The sequence below is a fragment of the Vipera berus genome, assembly GCF_964194415.1.
Source record: "Vipera berus genome assembly, chromosome: 9".
In the NCBI taxonomy this organism is placed as follows: Eukaryota; Metazoa; Chordata; class Lepidosauria; order Squamata; family Viperidae; genus Vipera; species Vipera berus.
Window position 1 is genome coordinate 2,767,738 of NC_138212.1, and position 13,514 is coordinate 2,781,251.

The 13,514-nt window shown below is 48.7% G+C and overlaps 1 protein-coding gene across 1 annotated transcript in view; it reads right to left on the reverse strand.

Annotated features, from left to right (window-relative positions):
• Positions 1–13,514, reverse strand: part of SLC8A2 (solute carrier family 8 member A2) — a gene marked incomplete at both ends in the record, with an annotated part of 28,944 nt that overhangs the window by 12,017 nt on the left and 3,413 nt on the right. Inside the window, one exon of the mRNA XM_081334330.1 lies at positions 1,142–1,245. Coding sequence (XP_081190456.1) covers positions 1,142–1,245 — 104 coding nt within the window. The remainder of the gene's footprint in view (positions 1–1,141; positions 1,246–13,514) is intronic.

Sequence of the window (13,514 nt, forward strand, 5' to 3'; positions counted from 1 at the left end):
GAGGGGGCCAGGCAAGAGAAGATGCATTGGACCTCACCCCATTTGCACTATCTGTGATCACCTCTGGCTGCAAAGGAGCCAGATCAATACAGCACGTCGGTGGTTCTGAACCCTAGCAGCTTTTAAGACTTCAAGAATTCCCCAGCCGGCATGCTTTAAATGGGCTGATTTCACCTCCCAGAATTCCCCAGCCAGATGCTTTAAATGGGCTGTTTACACCTCCCAGAATTCCCCAGCCAGATGCTTTAAATGGGCTGATTTCACCTCCCAGAATTCCCCAGCCAGCATGCTTTAAGTTGGGCTGACTTCACCTCCCAGAATTCCCCAGCCAGCATGCTTTAAAATGGGCTGATTTCACCTCCCAGAATTCCCCAGCCAGCATGCTTTAAATGGGCTGATTTCACCTCCCAGAATTCCCCAGCCAGCATGCTTTACGTTGGGCTGACTTCACCTCCCAGAATTCCCCAGCCAGCATGCTTTAAAATGGGCTGATTTCACCTCCCAGAATTCCCCAGCCAGATGCTTTAAAATGGGCTGATTTCACCTCCCAGAATTCCCCAGCCAGCATGCTTTAAAATGGGCTGATTTCACCTCCCAGAATTCCCCAGCCAGATGCTTTAAAATGGGCTGATTTCACCTCCCAGAATTCCCCAGCCAGCATGCTTTAAGTTGTGCTGACTTCACCTCCCAGAATTCCCCAGCCAGCATGCTTTAAAATGGGCTGATTTCACCTCCCAGAATTCCCCAGCCAGATGCTTTAAAATGGGCTGATTTCACCTCCCAGAATTCCCCAGCCAGATGCTTTAAATGGGCTGATTTCACCTCCCAGAATTCCCCAGCCAGATGCTTTAAAATGGGCTGATTTCACCTCCCAGAATTCCCCAGCCAGATGCTTTAAATGGGCTGATTTCACCTCCCAGAATTCCCCAGCCAGCATGCTTTAAGATGGGCTGATTTCACCTCCCAGAATTCCCCAGCCAGCATGCTTTAAGATGGGCTGATTTCACCTCCCAGAATTCCCCAGCGTTAAGATGGGTTGATTTCACCAGCCAGCCCTAAAGCCAGCCCATCTTACTGCCACCCTAGGGGCTGTTTTCCTCTTGCCCTAGAGAGGTTTTCCACCTGCTGATACCCCACTTACCGGAGATCCCTCTTTTCAACCAACGGGGTTGGCCCAATTCAATGAAGAAACTGTCTTTTTTCTCATATTCTTCGACATCCACAATTTTCACGTGAAGGGATTTTCTGTGCACAAGGAAGGGAGAGAGAAAAACAGCCGTGAAATGCATTCAAGTGGAAAGGACTTTCTGGGCCTCGAAGGTTCAAACAGTCTAAAAGGCATCGTGAAAGCTGCTCTGAGTGGGTTGGTTTTTATCCTGTATTATTGTTTCTAAAGAAGGCAACCTTCCTCCTGCTATTTTCCCCACAACAACCCTGTGAAGTAGGTTGAACTGAGAAACTGATGGACAAAGTCACCCAGCCAGCTTGCATGCCCATGGTGGGACTAGAACTCGCCGTCTCCTGGTGATTGGCCCCAAGTCACCTTTTATGCCTATGGTGGGACTAGAATTCATCAACTCCTGGTGATTGGCCCAAAGTCACTTATGCTTAAAGTGGGACTAGAACTCACCAACTCCTGGTGATTGGCCCAAAGTCACTTTTTATGCCTATGGTGGGACTAGAACTCACCATCTCCTGGTCATTGGCCCAAAGTCACCAGTCAGCTTTTATGCCTAAAATGGGACTAGAACTCACTGCCTCCTGGTGATTGGCCCAAAATCACCCCCAGCTGACTTTCACGCCTAAGGCAGGACTAGAACTCACTGCCTCCTGTCTCTCAGGCCAGCAGATCAAATTGACAATCGTCAGTGTTCTGCAGCCGCCAAGATCGCAAGGAAGCAGGATCTATGGCGGGTACAGGCAGGCAAGAAGCGGCATGGACACCAGTAACCCTGGAAAGTGTCATCTTCACCTCCACACCTGAAGAAGGTCCCTTGAGGTCATCAAGTCTACTCCCTGCTCCAGGTAGGAATCATGGCATTCTCAACAGCCGGCTAGCCTCAATACCAAAAGCCAACACAATCCTAGGCTGCATTAGTGGAGGGATGGAATCAAGATTGTGAGAAGTATTAGTATAATTAGTATTAGTGGCCCTGATAAGGCCACCCTTGCAATACGGCACCCAGTTTTCGTCGCCATGATTCATAAAGAAGATGTTGACACTCTGGAAAGAGTACAGAGAAGAGCAACAAAGATGATCAGGGGGCTGGAGGCTAAAATATATGAAGAACGGTTGCAGGAATTGGGTATGTCCAGTTTTATGAAGAGAAGGACCAGGGATGACACGACAGCAGGCTTCCAATATCTCAGGGGCTGCCCCAAAGAAGAGGGAGTCAAGCTGTTCTCTAAAGCACCTGAGGGCAGGACAAGAAGCAACGGATGGAAACTAGTCAAGGAGAGAAGCAACCTAGAACTAAGGAGAAACTTCCTGACAGAACAATTAACCAGTGGAACAACCTGCCTCCAGAGGTGGTGAATGCTCCAACACTGGAAGGTTTTAAGAAGAGACCGGACAGCCATTTGTCTGGAATGGTATCGGGTTTCCTGCCTGAGCAGGGGGTTGGACTAGATGACCTCCAAGATCCCTTCCAACTTCATCATCATCATCATCATCATCATCATCATCATCATCATCATTATTATTATTATTATTATTATTATTATTATTATTATTATTATTATTATTATTATTATTATTATTGATGGAGAATTTCTCTGGGCTCTCCGTAGGGAAGCCACTGTCCCTGGCCAAAACCCAAAGCCCCCTTCTGCCCACTCCCCTCCCGCCCCCACCCCAGTGGACACCTGTGCACACATTCCAGCTTCCGACTGCATCCCTCGAACGGAAGCAAATTCGGGACTGGCACGGAGGCCTTTCGGAGAGGAGGAACTCGGCCCCGCCTCCTACCAGCCCCCTCCCAGGCGCAGCACCGGGGAAGGGTTGCCATGGTGACTGAGATTTTTGTTGTTGACCTGAAGCGCTGAGAAATCAATTACTGACAAATCATCCAGGCGCCTTTTCTTTCTCTCGCCCTCCCCCCCACCCTGCCCGCCTCCAAAGGGAGTGGCTGATGGGTTGGGCAGTGGAAGAAAGAGCTCAAGTGCATCAGAGGATTGGGGAAATTCAGGGGAAAATAGAGAGGGGAAGATGGGCCGATTTTGATCGATTGATCTGGGTTGATTGATTGATTGAGTGGCTTGATCCCAGTTGGGCGTCCCTGGTCTTAATTACAACCGGGCTCAACACTTAGGCAACGATGTTGCAACGGGAGCAGGTCCCATGCGCATCGCCGTCCCTGCACCCCTGCCCACAATCTAAGCTCATTCCAAAGTCGAGAAATTGCCAAACTGAACGATTACATTTATCGGATTTAAAACTTCCAGAAACATAGATGGGGTATTAGTTTAATGTCAAGAAGGGCCAGGGGTGACATGACAGCAGTCTTCCAATATTTGAGGGGCTGCCTCAAAGAAGCCGGGTGGCTCAATTTATTTTCCAAAGCAACAGAAGGCAAGACAAGAAGCAACGGATGGAACTTAATCAAGGAGAGAAGCAACCTGGAATTAAGGAGAAATTCCCGAGAGTTAGAATCGGAACGACTTGCCTCCAGAAATTGTGAATGCTCCAATGGTACAGGTAGTCCTTAACGTACGACCACAACGGAGCCCAAAATTTATGTTGCTAAGTGAGACATGTGCTAAGTGAATTTGGCCCCATTTTGCGACCTTTCTTGCTAAGTGGATCCTTGCAATTGTTGGGCTAGTAACAGGGCTGTTAAGTGAATCTGGCTTCACCCTTCACTTTGCTTGTCAAAAGGTCGCAAAAGGGGGTCGCGTGATCCCAGAACGCTGCGGCTGTCATCATTGTGAACCAGCTGCCAAGCGTCCAAATTTTGATCGCGTGACCACATGGAGGCTGCAACGGTCCTAAATGCGAAAAACGGTCCCAAGTCCCTTTTTTCCCTTAACTTTGAACGGTCACAAAACAAACTCTTGTAAGTCAACCTGTGTAGGGTTTCCTGCCTGAGCAGGGGGTTGGACTAGAAGGCCTCGAAGCTCCCTCCCAACTCTTGTGATTCTGCAATCTGTGGGCCAGATCCCTTTAAGCAGACATACGGAATACAGACTTTTTTTTTTCCAATATGGGAGTCTTCCACTCCCACGGATTGACAACCTCTCTCCTGTGTGCCTACAGTGGATCCATAGGCCGGGCTTCTTTTCATGCATTTGGACCAAAGAAGTTCCTCTTTTCCACCCTGGCACAGACACACGGACACGAACGGAAAGATGAAGTCGGAGCAGCTGTGAATATTTCATTCGGTGCTAAAAGATTTATTTCTTGCAGCCCGGCAACCCTCCTGTGACCCCTGTGGTGGGCGCTGCATTTTTGCAAAATGGACCGATGCTTCCTCGCTGCCTTCCTGATGCCAGAAAAAGCCATTCGGATTTCTAGCCCATCCCGTTTCCCTGCTTCTTTGCAAAACGCAAATCTCGGCGACTTAAGTGACGCATATGGGCCACCACCTATGCTAAATATATCTCCTATGCTATGCTATAGATATCTGGCAGTTCTTGGTTTCTGTCTGTCTATCTGTCTGTCTGTATATAAATGGAACTGCACATATATATATATATCAGGGGCTGCCCCAAAGAAGAGAGAGTCAAGCTATTCTCCAAAGCGCCTGAAGGCAGGACAAGAAGCAACGGATGGAAACTCACCAAGGAAAGAAGCAACCTAGAACTAAGGAGAAATTTTCTCCAATTAACCAGTGGAACAACCTGACTCCAGAAGCTGTGAATGCTCCAACACTGGAAGTTTTTACGAAGAGACTGGACAGCCATTTGTATGAAATGGGATAGGGTTTCCTGCCTGAGCAGGGGGTTGGACTAGATGACCTCCAAGGTCCCTTCCAACTTCTTGTTCTTGTTCTTGTTCTTGTTCTTCTTGTTCTTCTTCTTCTTCTTGTTCTTCTTCTTCTTCTTCTTCTTCTTCTTCTTCTTGTTGTTGTTACGCACAAACCAGGAACTGCCAGATATCTATGGAGATTCTCAGTCATCCAGGTCAATAGAGGCGGAGGGTCACAACATCCTCTCTCTCCAGTCTACAACACAGACCTTTCCGCAGTTCCAAGAAGGCTCCACACCTATTTGCACCACTCAGGTGACCCTGAGGACACAGACAAACCTCCAAGTGGCCTCAGTGACTCTCTCAAAGAAGGCAAATGACCAGCAGTCTGCAAGGAGTATAAATCCTTCCGTTCTCCACCATCCAGTCAGAGCCAAAGAAGCTTGGATGAGAAGCGAAATGTCTTCAAAGAAAAACAAGAAAGTCCAGTTGCCTCGTGAAAAAAGCATCTTTGGGCCAGGGCACGATATGTTCCAAGAGAAAAAGAGAGCTAACCATAGGTTTCTTTGACATCTTCATTTTTTCCCCCCTGTCCATCTTTCCCTTCTGGGGTCCTCTTTCACAAGCTGTGATTTTCAAACCCGCTTTTCTGTCCCTCGAGCGAAGGCTGGTTTAGACCACGTTGATCGAGTCGGATTGAAATAAGTTTAAGTTGATGGGTTGGGAGGAAAAAGATGGATTTTTACTGTAAATTGCTCAAGGAGGAAACTGTTCGTTTCTCTCTTCTTCTCTCCTGTCCTTTTCTAAAGAGTTCTACATCAGTGTTTGTCTCAACCTTAGCAATTTTAAGATGTGTGGACTTCAACTCCCAGAATCCCCCCCCCCCCGCCCCCAGCCAGCATCTGGGAGTTGAAGTCCACACATCTTAAAATTGTCAAGCTTGAAAAACGTTCAACGTTCTCTATTTTCATTAGCATAGCCTTTCTTATTTCTGTGAAATGGGCTGATTATTTCACCCTGAAGGGTCACCGGTATTGGTTCTTTTAAAAAAAAATTTCCACAGTTCTCAGTTTCTGGAAAGGAGAACGTTACAGGATTGTCACACTCATCCAGGCTTTTAATTCCTTTGGCAAACATAATCTCGCGGTCCTCATGATCTTTTGCAATGCTTGAGTTTCTTTGCAGGTATACCAACTAAGCAGAGAGGAGATTCTGTTCCTATTAACAAGGAAATCTACCATCTCCTAACCCAGTATTTCCCCATTTTTTTCCCTTCATGCTGGCTGGGGAATTCTGGGAACTGAAGTCCACTCATCTTAAAGCATGCTGGCTGGGGAATTCTGGGAACTGAAGTTCGCTCAATTTAAAGCATGCTGGCTGGGGAATTCTGGGAACTGAAGTTCGCTCAATTTAAAGCATGCTGGCTGGGGAATTCTGGGAACTGAAGTTCGCTCAATTTAAAGCATGCTGGCTGGGGAATTCTGGGAACTGAAGTTCGCTCAATTTAAAGTATGTTGGCTGGGGAATTCCGGGAACTGAAGTCCACCCATCTTAATGGAGTTGAGTTCATCCATCCTAAAACACCCCAATCTAAGCCATCAGGGTTTGATTTCTTCCTTTCTAAAATGTGACCTATACTCAGCTCTCTTTTCTGACCTTCAACCTATTCCCATGGTGGCGAACCTAGGTCATGCATGCCACAGGTGGCACGCAGAGCCCTCTCTGTGGGCACGTGCACTGTCGCCATTTTGCTCTATGAGTTTATGGGGACCTAACCCTAACCCTAAGTGGAATTTTCCTCCAATGGGATTTTCCCATGTATTTTACCAGAAACATGAATAAGGCAGCCTAGAAAAGTCAGTGCCCTCCTAACCATACTCAAGCGCTCCAAATTTGTTGGCAATGTCCATCTTGCTCTATGAGTTCATGGGGACCTAACCCTAACCCTAAGTGGATTTTTCCTTCAATGGGATTTTCCCATGTATTTTACCAGGAAACATAGATAGGGCAGGCTAGAAAGGTCAGTGCCCTCCTAACCATACCCAAGCACTCCGAGTTTGTTGGCAATGTCCATCTTGCTCTATGAGTTCACGGTGATGTAACCCTAACCCTGTCCTATTCCCTTTTGCCTGCACCTCCCTTCATCCTCCTGGCTGATGAATCAGAGGAACTCCCTGCCCCTTGAGTGCACCTAGGGGACTACAACTCTCCTAGGGAAGCCAGCTCCGGGTGAGGTGGGCATATCTGAGCAGATCCTGAATGGCAAAGGCAAAGGAGGAATTCTGCTTATGCTCCAAAGCCCTGTGTCTTTCCTGCTGGGATTCTAGCAAGAAGGGAGATGGTGGCTGTCCTCCATAGTCCGTCCTGCTTTAGCAGCCTAACCTATTAAGATGCTTTTTAAAAATAAACATGTTTGGAAAAACATGTCTGCTCTACCTGAGCAACACAATCCCCAGTGGGGCCTGGCATTAGCCTGCCAAAACATCCCTCAGTGCCATTGCTCGGAGCCTGACGCTCCCCAAGTTACAAATAGGCAGATGACGGAGAGGCCACCCTTTCTACCTCCCTCTATCAGCCAAACCAAGACACGGCTGTGTCAGGAGGAAGCGTTAGTCAGATCACAATACCCATTATCCTCAGCCGGCCTGGCCGACAGGGTCAGGCTAGGTTACAAAGTTTGGATCCCCTCGCCGATAAGCCAAGCAATCAATCTCCTCAGGGTTGCATGCTGGGAAGAAACCATCTCTAACACCGGCCACCAATCCTGGTTTGTAATATGGGAAACCTGGAGTCAGTCGTATCCTGGCTTTTTTTTTGTAGGCTAGGTGGGGGAAAAAACCTGCTGGAAACTCTGCAAAGCTTTTGCCTGTCGCCTATGTTGGGCTAGATCAGCATTTTTCAAGCTGGGCTCCTTGAAGATGGGTGGACATCAACTCCCAGAATTCCCCAGCCAGCACAGTACATCCCATAGGATGTCCCCAATCTGCCACCGTTACCTTCCTACGGGATGTAAAAGGAAGCATTCTTGAAAATAAGCTTCAGATAATTTAATGGAGCTGTCCGTCCAGCTGGTCCATTAAATTACCTGGATTCAACCTCGCCTTCAAGAATGTTCCTCCCTAGAGTAGGCTTCTTCCATCTTCCTTTGGCTTCTTCTGAAGGGGTAGGAGTGGCAAAACCTGGGGGTGGCGTTGAAAGGGGAATCAGCCGGGAATCCCTACATAGTCACAGTACCAGTACGACCCCTTTTGAGTTCGGTTGGCCCTTATCCAACGTCAACAAGCGCACAGAGAAAACTCCTGTCCATAGCATGATTAGCAATAAATCCACTTTCATTGGACCTTCGTGAGCGGATCTGCTCTTTCACGCCTGATGCTTCCAAAGTACTTGTTTCAAATCCCCTACTACGGATTTCCTGGTGGTCCTGTTCCCGTTGCCATTGGCTTCATTTTCCCCCCCACCAAGATGGGTTAAAATTATCCAGGCGCTGCTCCCTCGTTGGTCCTGAAATGGGGGCTAAAGACAGATGAGCCCCCGTCAAGGGGGCTTACCAGCAAAGGTCCCTTTTGCTTCCCCCTGTAAGATTCACAGCCCTCTTAATTCGGAGAAGAGAGTGCACGCATTCAAGCATCGTCGGCCAAGAGCCCATCCAGTGGGGCTTCCCCAGGGGGAAGGCAAGAAAAGGTTGCCTCGCTCCATTTTTAAATATTTTCCAGGCAAGGGAGAAACAGAACTGAGCATCTCTGGGGTAATTGCAGCCCTAGATGGAGACCTGTAATCCATGAATGGCCCGGTGCTTAACCCTTTCGCTCCCTTTCCTTCAAGACCGGCTGAATTAGAGGCAGCTCACAACAATGACAATATCGAGAGAAGAGAATATGTGTCGCTCAGGGTTGAATTGTGCTGGGTACTCTCTGAGTGCTAGAAGGGAGTGTGGTTTGCAGAGGTTTATGGAGATGAGGGGGAGGAGGAGGAGGAGGAGGAGGGGGAGGAGGAAAGGAAGGCTTCTTGCTTTCTGAGCTTGGTGGTTTTCATTACACAAATAAATAACATCTTCAGTGCTAGAAAAGAATGGAGTTTGTGGAGAGGAGGAGGAGGAGGAGGAGAAGGAGGAGGAGGAGGAGAAGAAGAAGAAGAAGAAGAAGAAGAAGAAGAAGAAGAAGAAGAAGAAGAAGAAGAAGAAGGAAGAAGAAGAAAAAAGAAGAAGAAGAAGAAGAAGAAGAAGAAGAAGAAGAAGAAGAAGAAGAAGAAGAAGAAGAAGAAGAAGAAGAAGAAGAGGAGGAGGAGGAGGAGGAGGAGGAGGAGGAGGAGGAGGAAGAAGACTATGGGGTCATTGGTGCTGACTTTGGGGGTTTTCTCACAGATATTTCATTACCAAACTAGGTAGCGTCATCAATGCAATAACATGTTTTGTCTCCCGAGCTTTTGGACCCCTGCTGGAGCCCAACTTCAGGGAACTTCTTTCTAGCAGAGCGTGTGCTGTAATGTGTGTGGTATTTGTAGTGCCTGTCATAAGTGGCTTTTAGATGTTGATTGGGGTGTGTTATTGGCTGGCTTCTTAAGTTGTTAGTCTGTTTCCCAGGCTTCAATCACTTCCCTGGCTGTTTTTGTGCCTGCTCGTTCAACAATTTTAGTTGTTGCAAACCTGAATGCGTGTCCTCATTCATTGCAGTGTGAGACTACCAGTGAGTTTGGGTCTCCTCGTCTGACCGCTCACTTGTGTTCCTGCAATCTGGTGGTTAGCTTCCTCCCTGTCTGTCCTACATAGTCATAGGGGCAATCCATGCAGGGGATCTGGTAGATTACATTGGAAGTATCTCCCACCTCCAAGTGATCTTTACAATGCATATTTGCCTTACAATGCATATTTGCCTGCAACAACAATATGCTTTGCAGTCCTTCCCTCCAGGTAGTTGCAACAGGCCCATTTATCTTCCTCCATCCTCAAGGCTACTGGACTCCTTCCTTCCTTCCTTCCTTCCTTCCTTCCTTCCTTCCTTCCTTCCTTCCTTCCTTCCTTCCTTCCTTCCTTCCTTCCTTCCTTCCTTCCTATTCTCCTCTCCATCTGTCAACTTGTTAAAATTTCAGCCTTTCCAGCCATGCTCTTCTCCTTCCACCCACAATGTGGCTGGAAGGAGAGACTAGAATAGGATTGCCTCTCCCGCTCTCTCTCTCTCTCTCTCTCTCTCTCTCTCTCTCTCTCTCTCTCTCTCTCTCTCTGTGTGTGTGTGTGTGTGTTTGTGTGTCTCTCTCTCACACACACACACAGCATACACAAACACACAGACATACACAAACACACACACATTTTGTATCTTCTGTTCTCCGGACCCTCAGCGCGTCTCCCATCCCCGTGCTAAATTTAGCCCCGCAGACAGAAACCGGGCTGAATAAAGCCGCCGCCGCCGTCTTTGGGGAACTATCAAAAAAACTCCATCCATCACCTGCCGGCTCCTGGATAAAGCGAGGCCCGGGCGGGCTCTTCAGGCGCACGAGGACGAGAGGGAGGAGAGAGGAGGGTGGTGGAGGCAGCTCAATTGCGCTCCAGGGCGGCCTGCCTGGAAACGCACCAGGAGGCCGGGGTTTGTGGGAAGGCGGGCGGGGGGGGGGGAAGGCAGGGTCTCTCCTGGGGCTGGGTTGTCGGAAAAGGCTCAGCCCGCCTGATTTTGCTGCCTGGGACGGAAAGCAAGAATTAGGACGCTTTCGTTCTCGGCTTTGACTTTCTAGGATGGTGGAATAAGAGAATAAAAGACTTGGAAGGGATCTTAGAGATCATGTAGTCCAGCCCCTTGCTGAAGGCCGGTTCGCACGCAACCTGCTAATGTGACACTCTTGGCCAGCGATTGCAACCGGATCTTATCCCCTCTTTTCCCCTGCAGCCATCTGAGTCCTCCCACCCCCACCCGGCCTCTCCCACCCTGGAGCAGCAGTTAAGGAGAGGCCGGGCCGGCCGGGAGGAAGCGACACCAGCGGCGGCTTCAAGGAGCGGACGGGCTTCTCCTGCGGAGGCGAGCCGCGCCGGCCTCGGCTGTGTGGGCGGATGATGGAGAATTCGCCGGCTGCGACGGCGGGGGTGGATTTGGCAGCCGCCGAAACGAGAACACGCCCGCCTGGGCCAAATGCACATGCCAGGAAGGAAGGAAGGAGGGAGGGAGGGAGGGAGGGAGGGAGGGAGCAAGAAAAGGAAGGAAAAAGAGAAAAGGGAGGGAACAAGAAAAGGAAGGAAGAAGGAAGGAGGGAGGGAGGAAAGAAGGGAGGGAGGGAGCAAGAAAAGGAAGGAAAAAGAGAAAAGGGAGGGAACAAGAAAAGGAAGGAGGGAGGGAGGAAAGAAGAGAGGGAGGGAGCAAGAAAAGGAAGGAAAAAGAAAAGAGAGGGAACAAGAAAAAGAAGGGAGGGAGGGAGGAAGGAAGGAATTGAGGAACTCCTCCTCCCTACAACCCCCCCTCCCTTCTCGCACTGATGATGTTCCCTAGCTGGGTCCTGAAACGTCTGCAAGAAAACCACCAAACTCAGAGGGCACCAAAGACCCCCACCGTCCTCCCCCTCCTCTCCTCCTCCCTTCTAGCACTGATGATGTTCCTTAGTTGGGTCATGAAAGATCTGCAAGAAAACCACCAAACTCAGAGGGCACCAAAGACCCCCACTGTCCTCCTCCCCCTCCTCTCCCCCTCCCTTCTAGCACTGATGATGTTCCCTAGTTGGGTCATGAAAGATCTGCAAGAAAACCACCAAGCTCAGAGGGCACCAAAGACCCCCACCGTCCTCCTCCTCCCATTCTTCCTCTCTGCAAACCACTCCCTTCTAGCACTGATGATGTTCCCTAGTTGGGTCATGAAAGATCTGCAAGAAAACCATCAAGTTCAGAGAGCATCAAGGACCCTACAGATCTCCTCCTGCTTCTCCTCCTCCTCCTCTTCCTCTTCTTCTTCCTCTTCCTCCTCCTCTTCCCTGCTAGCACTGATGATGTTACCTAGTATGGGTCCTGAAACGTCTGCAAGAAAACCACCCAGCTCAGAGGGCCCCAAGGGCCCCAAAGGGTTTTGGGGTGTTTTTTTGAAAGCTGTAGGTAGGACTGAGGGTCTCCAGCAGAGAAGATCCTGGCCTCTCTTCTCTTCTCCTCTCCAGTCCTGTCATCCAGAGATGGGGGGTGCCTGAAACCAGGAGACAAGGGGGGGCATAATTGCTTCCTTTATCCCGGGGCTTACAGGAGAGATTAAGCCTCCTTTGCATTATGACTTGGTTCGGGTGGGAAGGGAGGGAAATGTGGGCGAGCAGAAGAAGAGAAATTACAAAAGGGAAAAGGTTGACCTTGCTGGGGCAGGAGCAGGAGGCAATCCTATTCTAGTCTCGTATTGTATTCCATTCTAATTCTAATTCTAATTCTAATTCTAATTCTATTCTATTCTATTCTATTCTATTCTATTCTATTCTATTCTATTCTATTCTATTCTATTCTATTCTATTCTATTCTATTCTGTTCATTCTAATTCTAATTCTAATTCTATTCTATTCTATTCTAATTATGTCTATTTTATTCTATTCTATTCTGTTCATTCTAATTCTAATTCTATTCTATTCTAATTATGTCTATTCTATTCTATTCTGTTCATTCTAATTCTAATTCTAATTCTAATAATTCTATTCTGTTCTGTTCTGTTCCTGTTGTCCAGATGTGTCAATCTATCTCTAGAAGTAACCAGTTCTGGGAAGGCCAGGGATGCAAGCCCATTGACTCATCATTTCAGTATTTTTGGCTACCACCATTGGAGAGACAAACAAATTAGCCCTACCTTCACCCTGTAGGTGGTTTACTTTGAGTCACTGTTCTTTCTCCAATGAAGGGGAAGAATCCCACATCTAGCAGACAAAAGGACAAGTCACACAGCACCCCCAACCAAGCTCTTGAGTTGCTTAAACCTCCAAAATGGCACCTGGGCACAGTTTGGGACTCGGCAGAGACATTTTTGATTGACTTCCAGCCAAACACAGCTGTGAATGACACATCCTGTGGGAGGCCTCCATGGAACATGGAGGGGGGCTTGTGGCTGGGCCTGGGAGGGTCTGCCGGGAGGGGTGGGGGGTTTCCCAAGCCCAACCTGCAGAACCAACTCTGTGGAGGCAGCTTTGAATCACTCATAGGAAAGCATCGCCTTGTTTGTCTTTTGAGTTTTGCCTGGGCTGGGCCACAACTCACCTCCTGAAATGTCCTGGGAACTTCCAAGGAATTGGATGTTATCAGCCTCCAAGTGGATACACATATGTACATGAAGAGAGAAGAAAGAAAAGGAGAAGGAGGAGGGAGGGAGGGAGGGAGGGAGGGAGGGAGGGAGGGAGGAGAAGAAGAAAGGGAGGGGAAAAGAAGGGAGAATGGGAGAGAAAGAAGAAAGGGAGGGAGGACATGAGGGAGGGAGGGAGAAAAGGGAAGGAAGGAAGGAAGGAAGGAAGGAAGGAAGGAAGGAAGGCAGGAAAATAGAGTGGGAGAGAAAGAACAGGGAGGGAGGACAGAAGGAAGGAAGGAAGGAGAAAGGGAGGGAAATAAGGGAGAGTGGGAGAGAAAGAACAGAGGGAGGGAGGGAGGGAGGGAGGGAGAGAAATAAGGAAAGGAAGG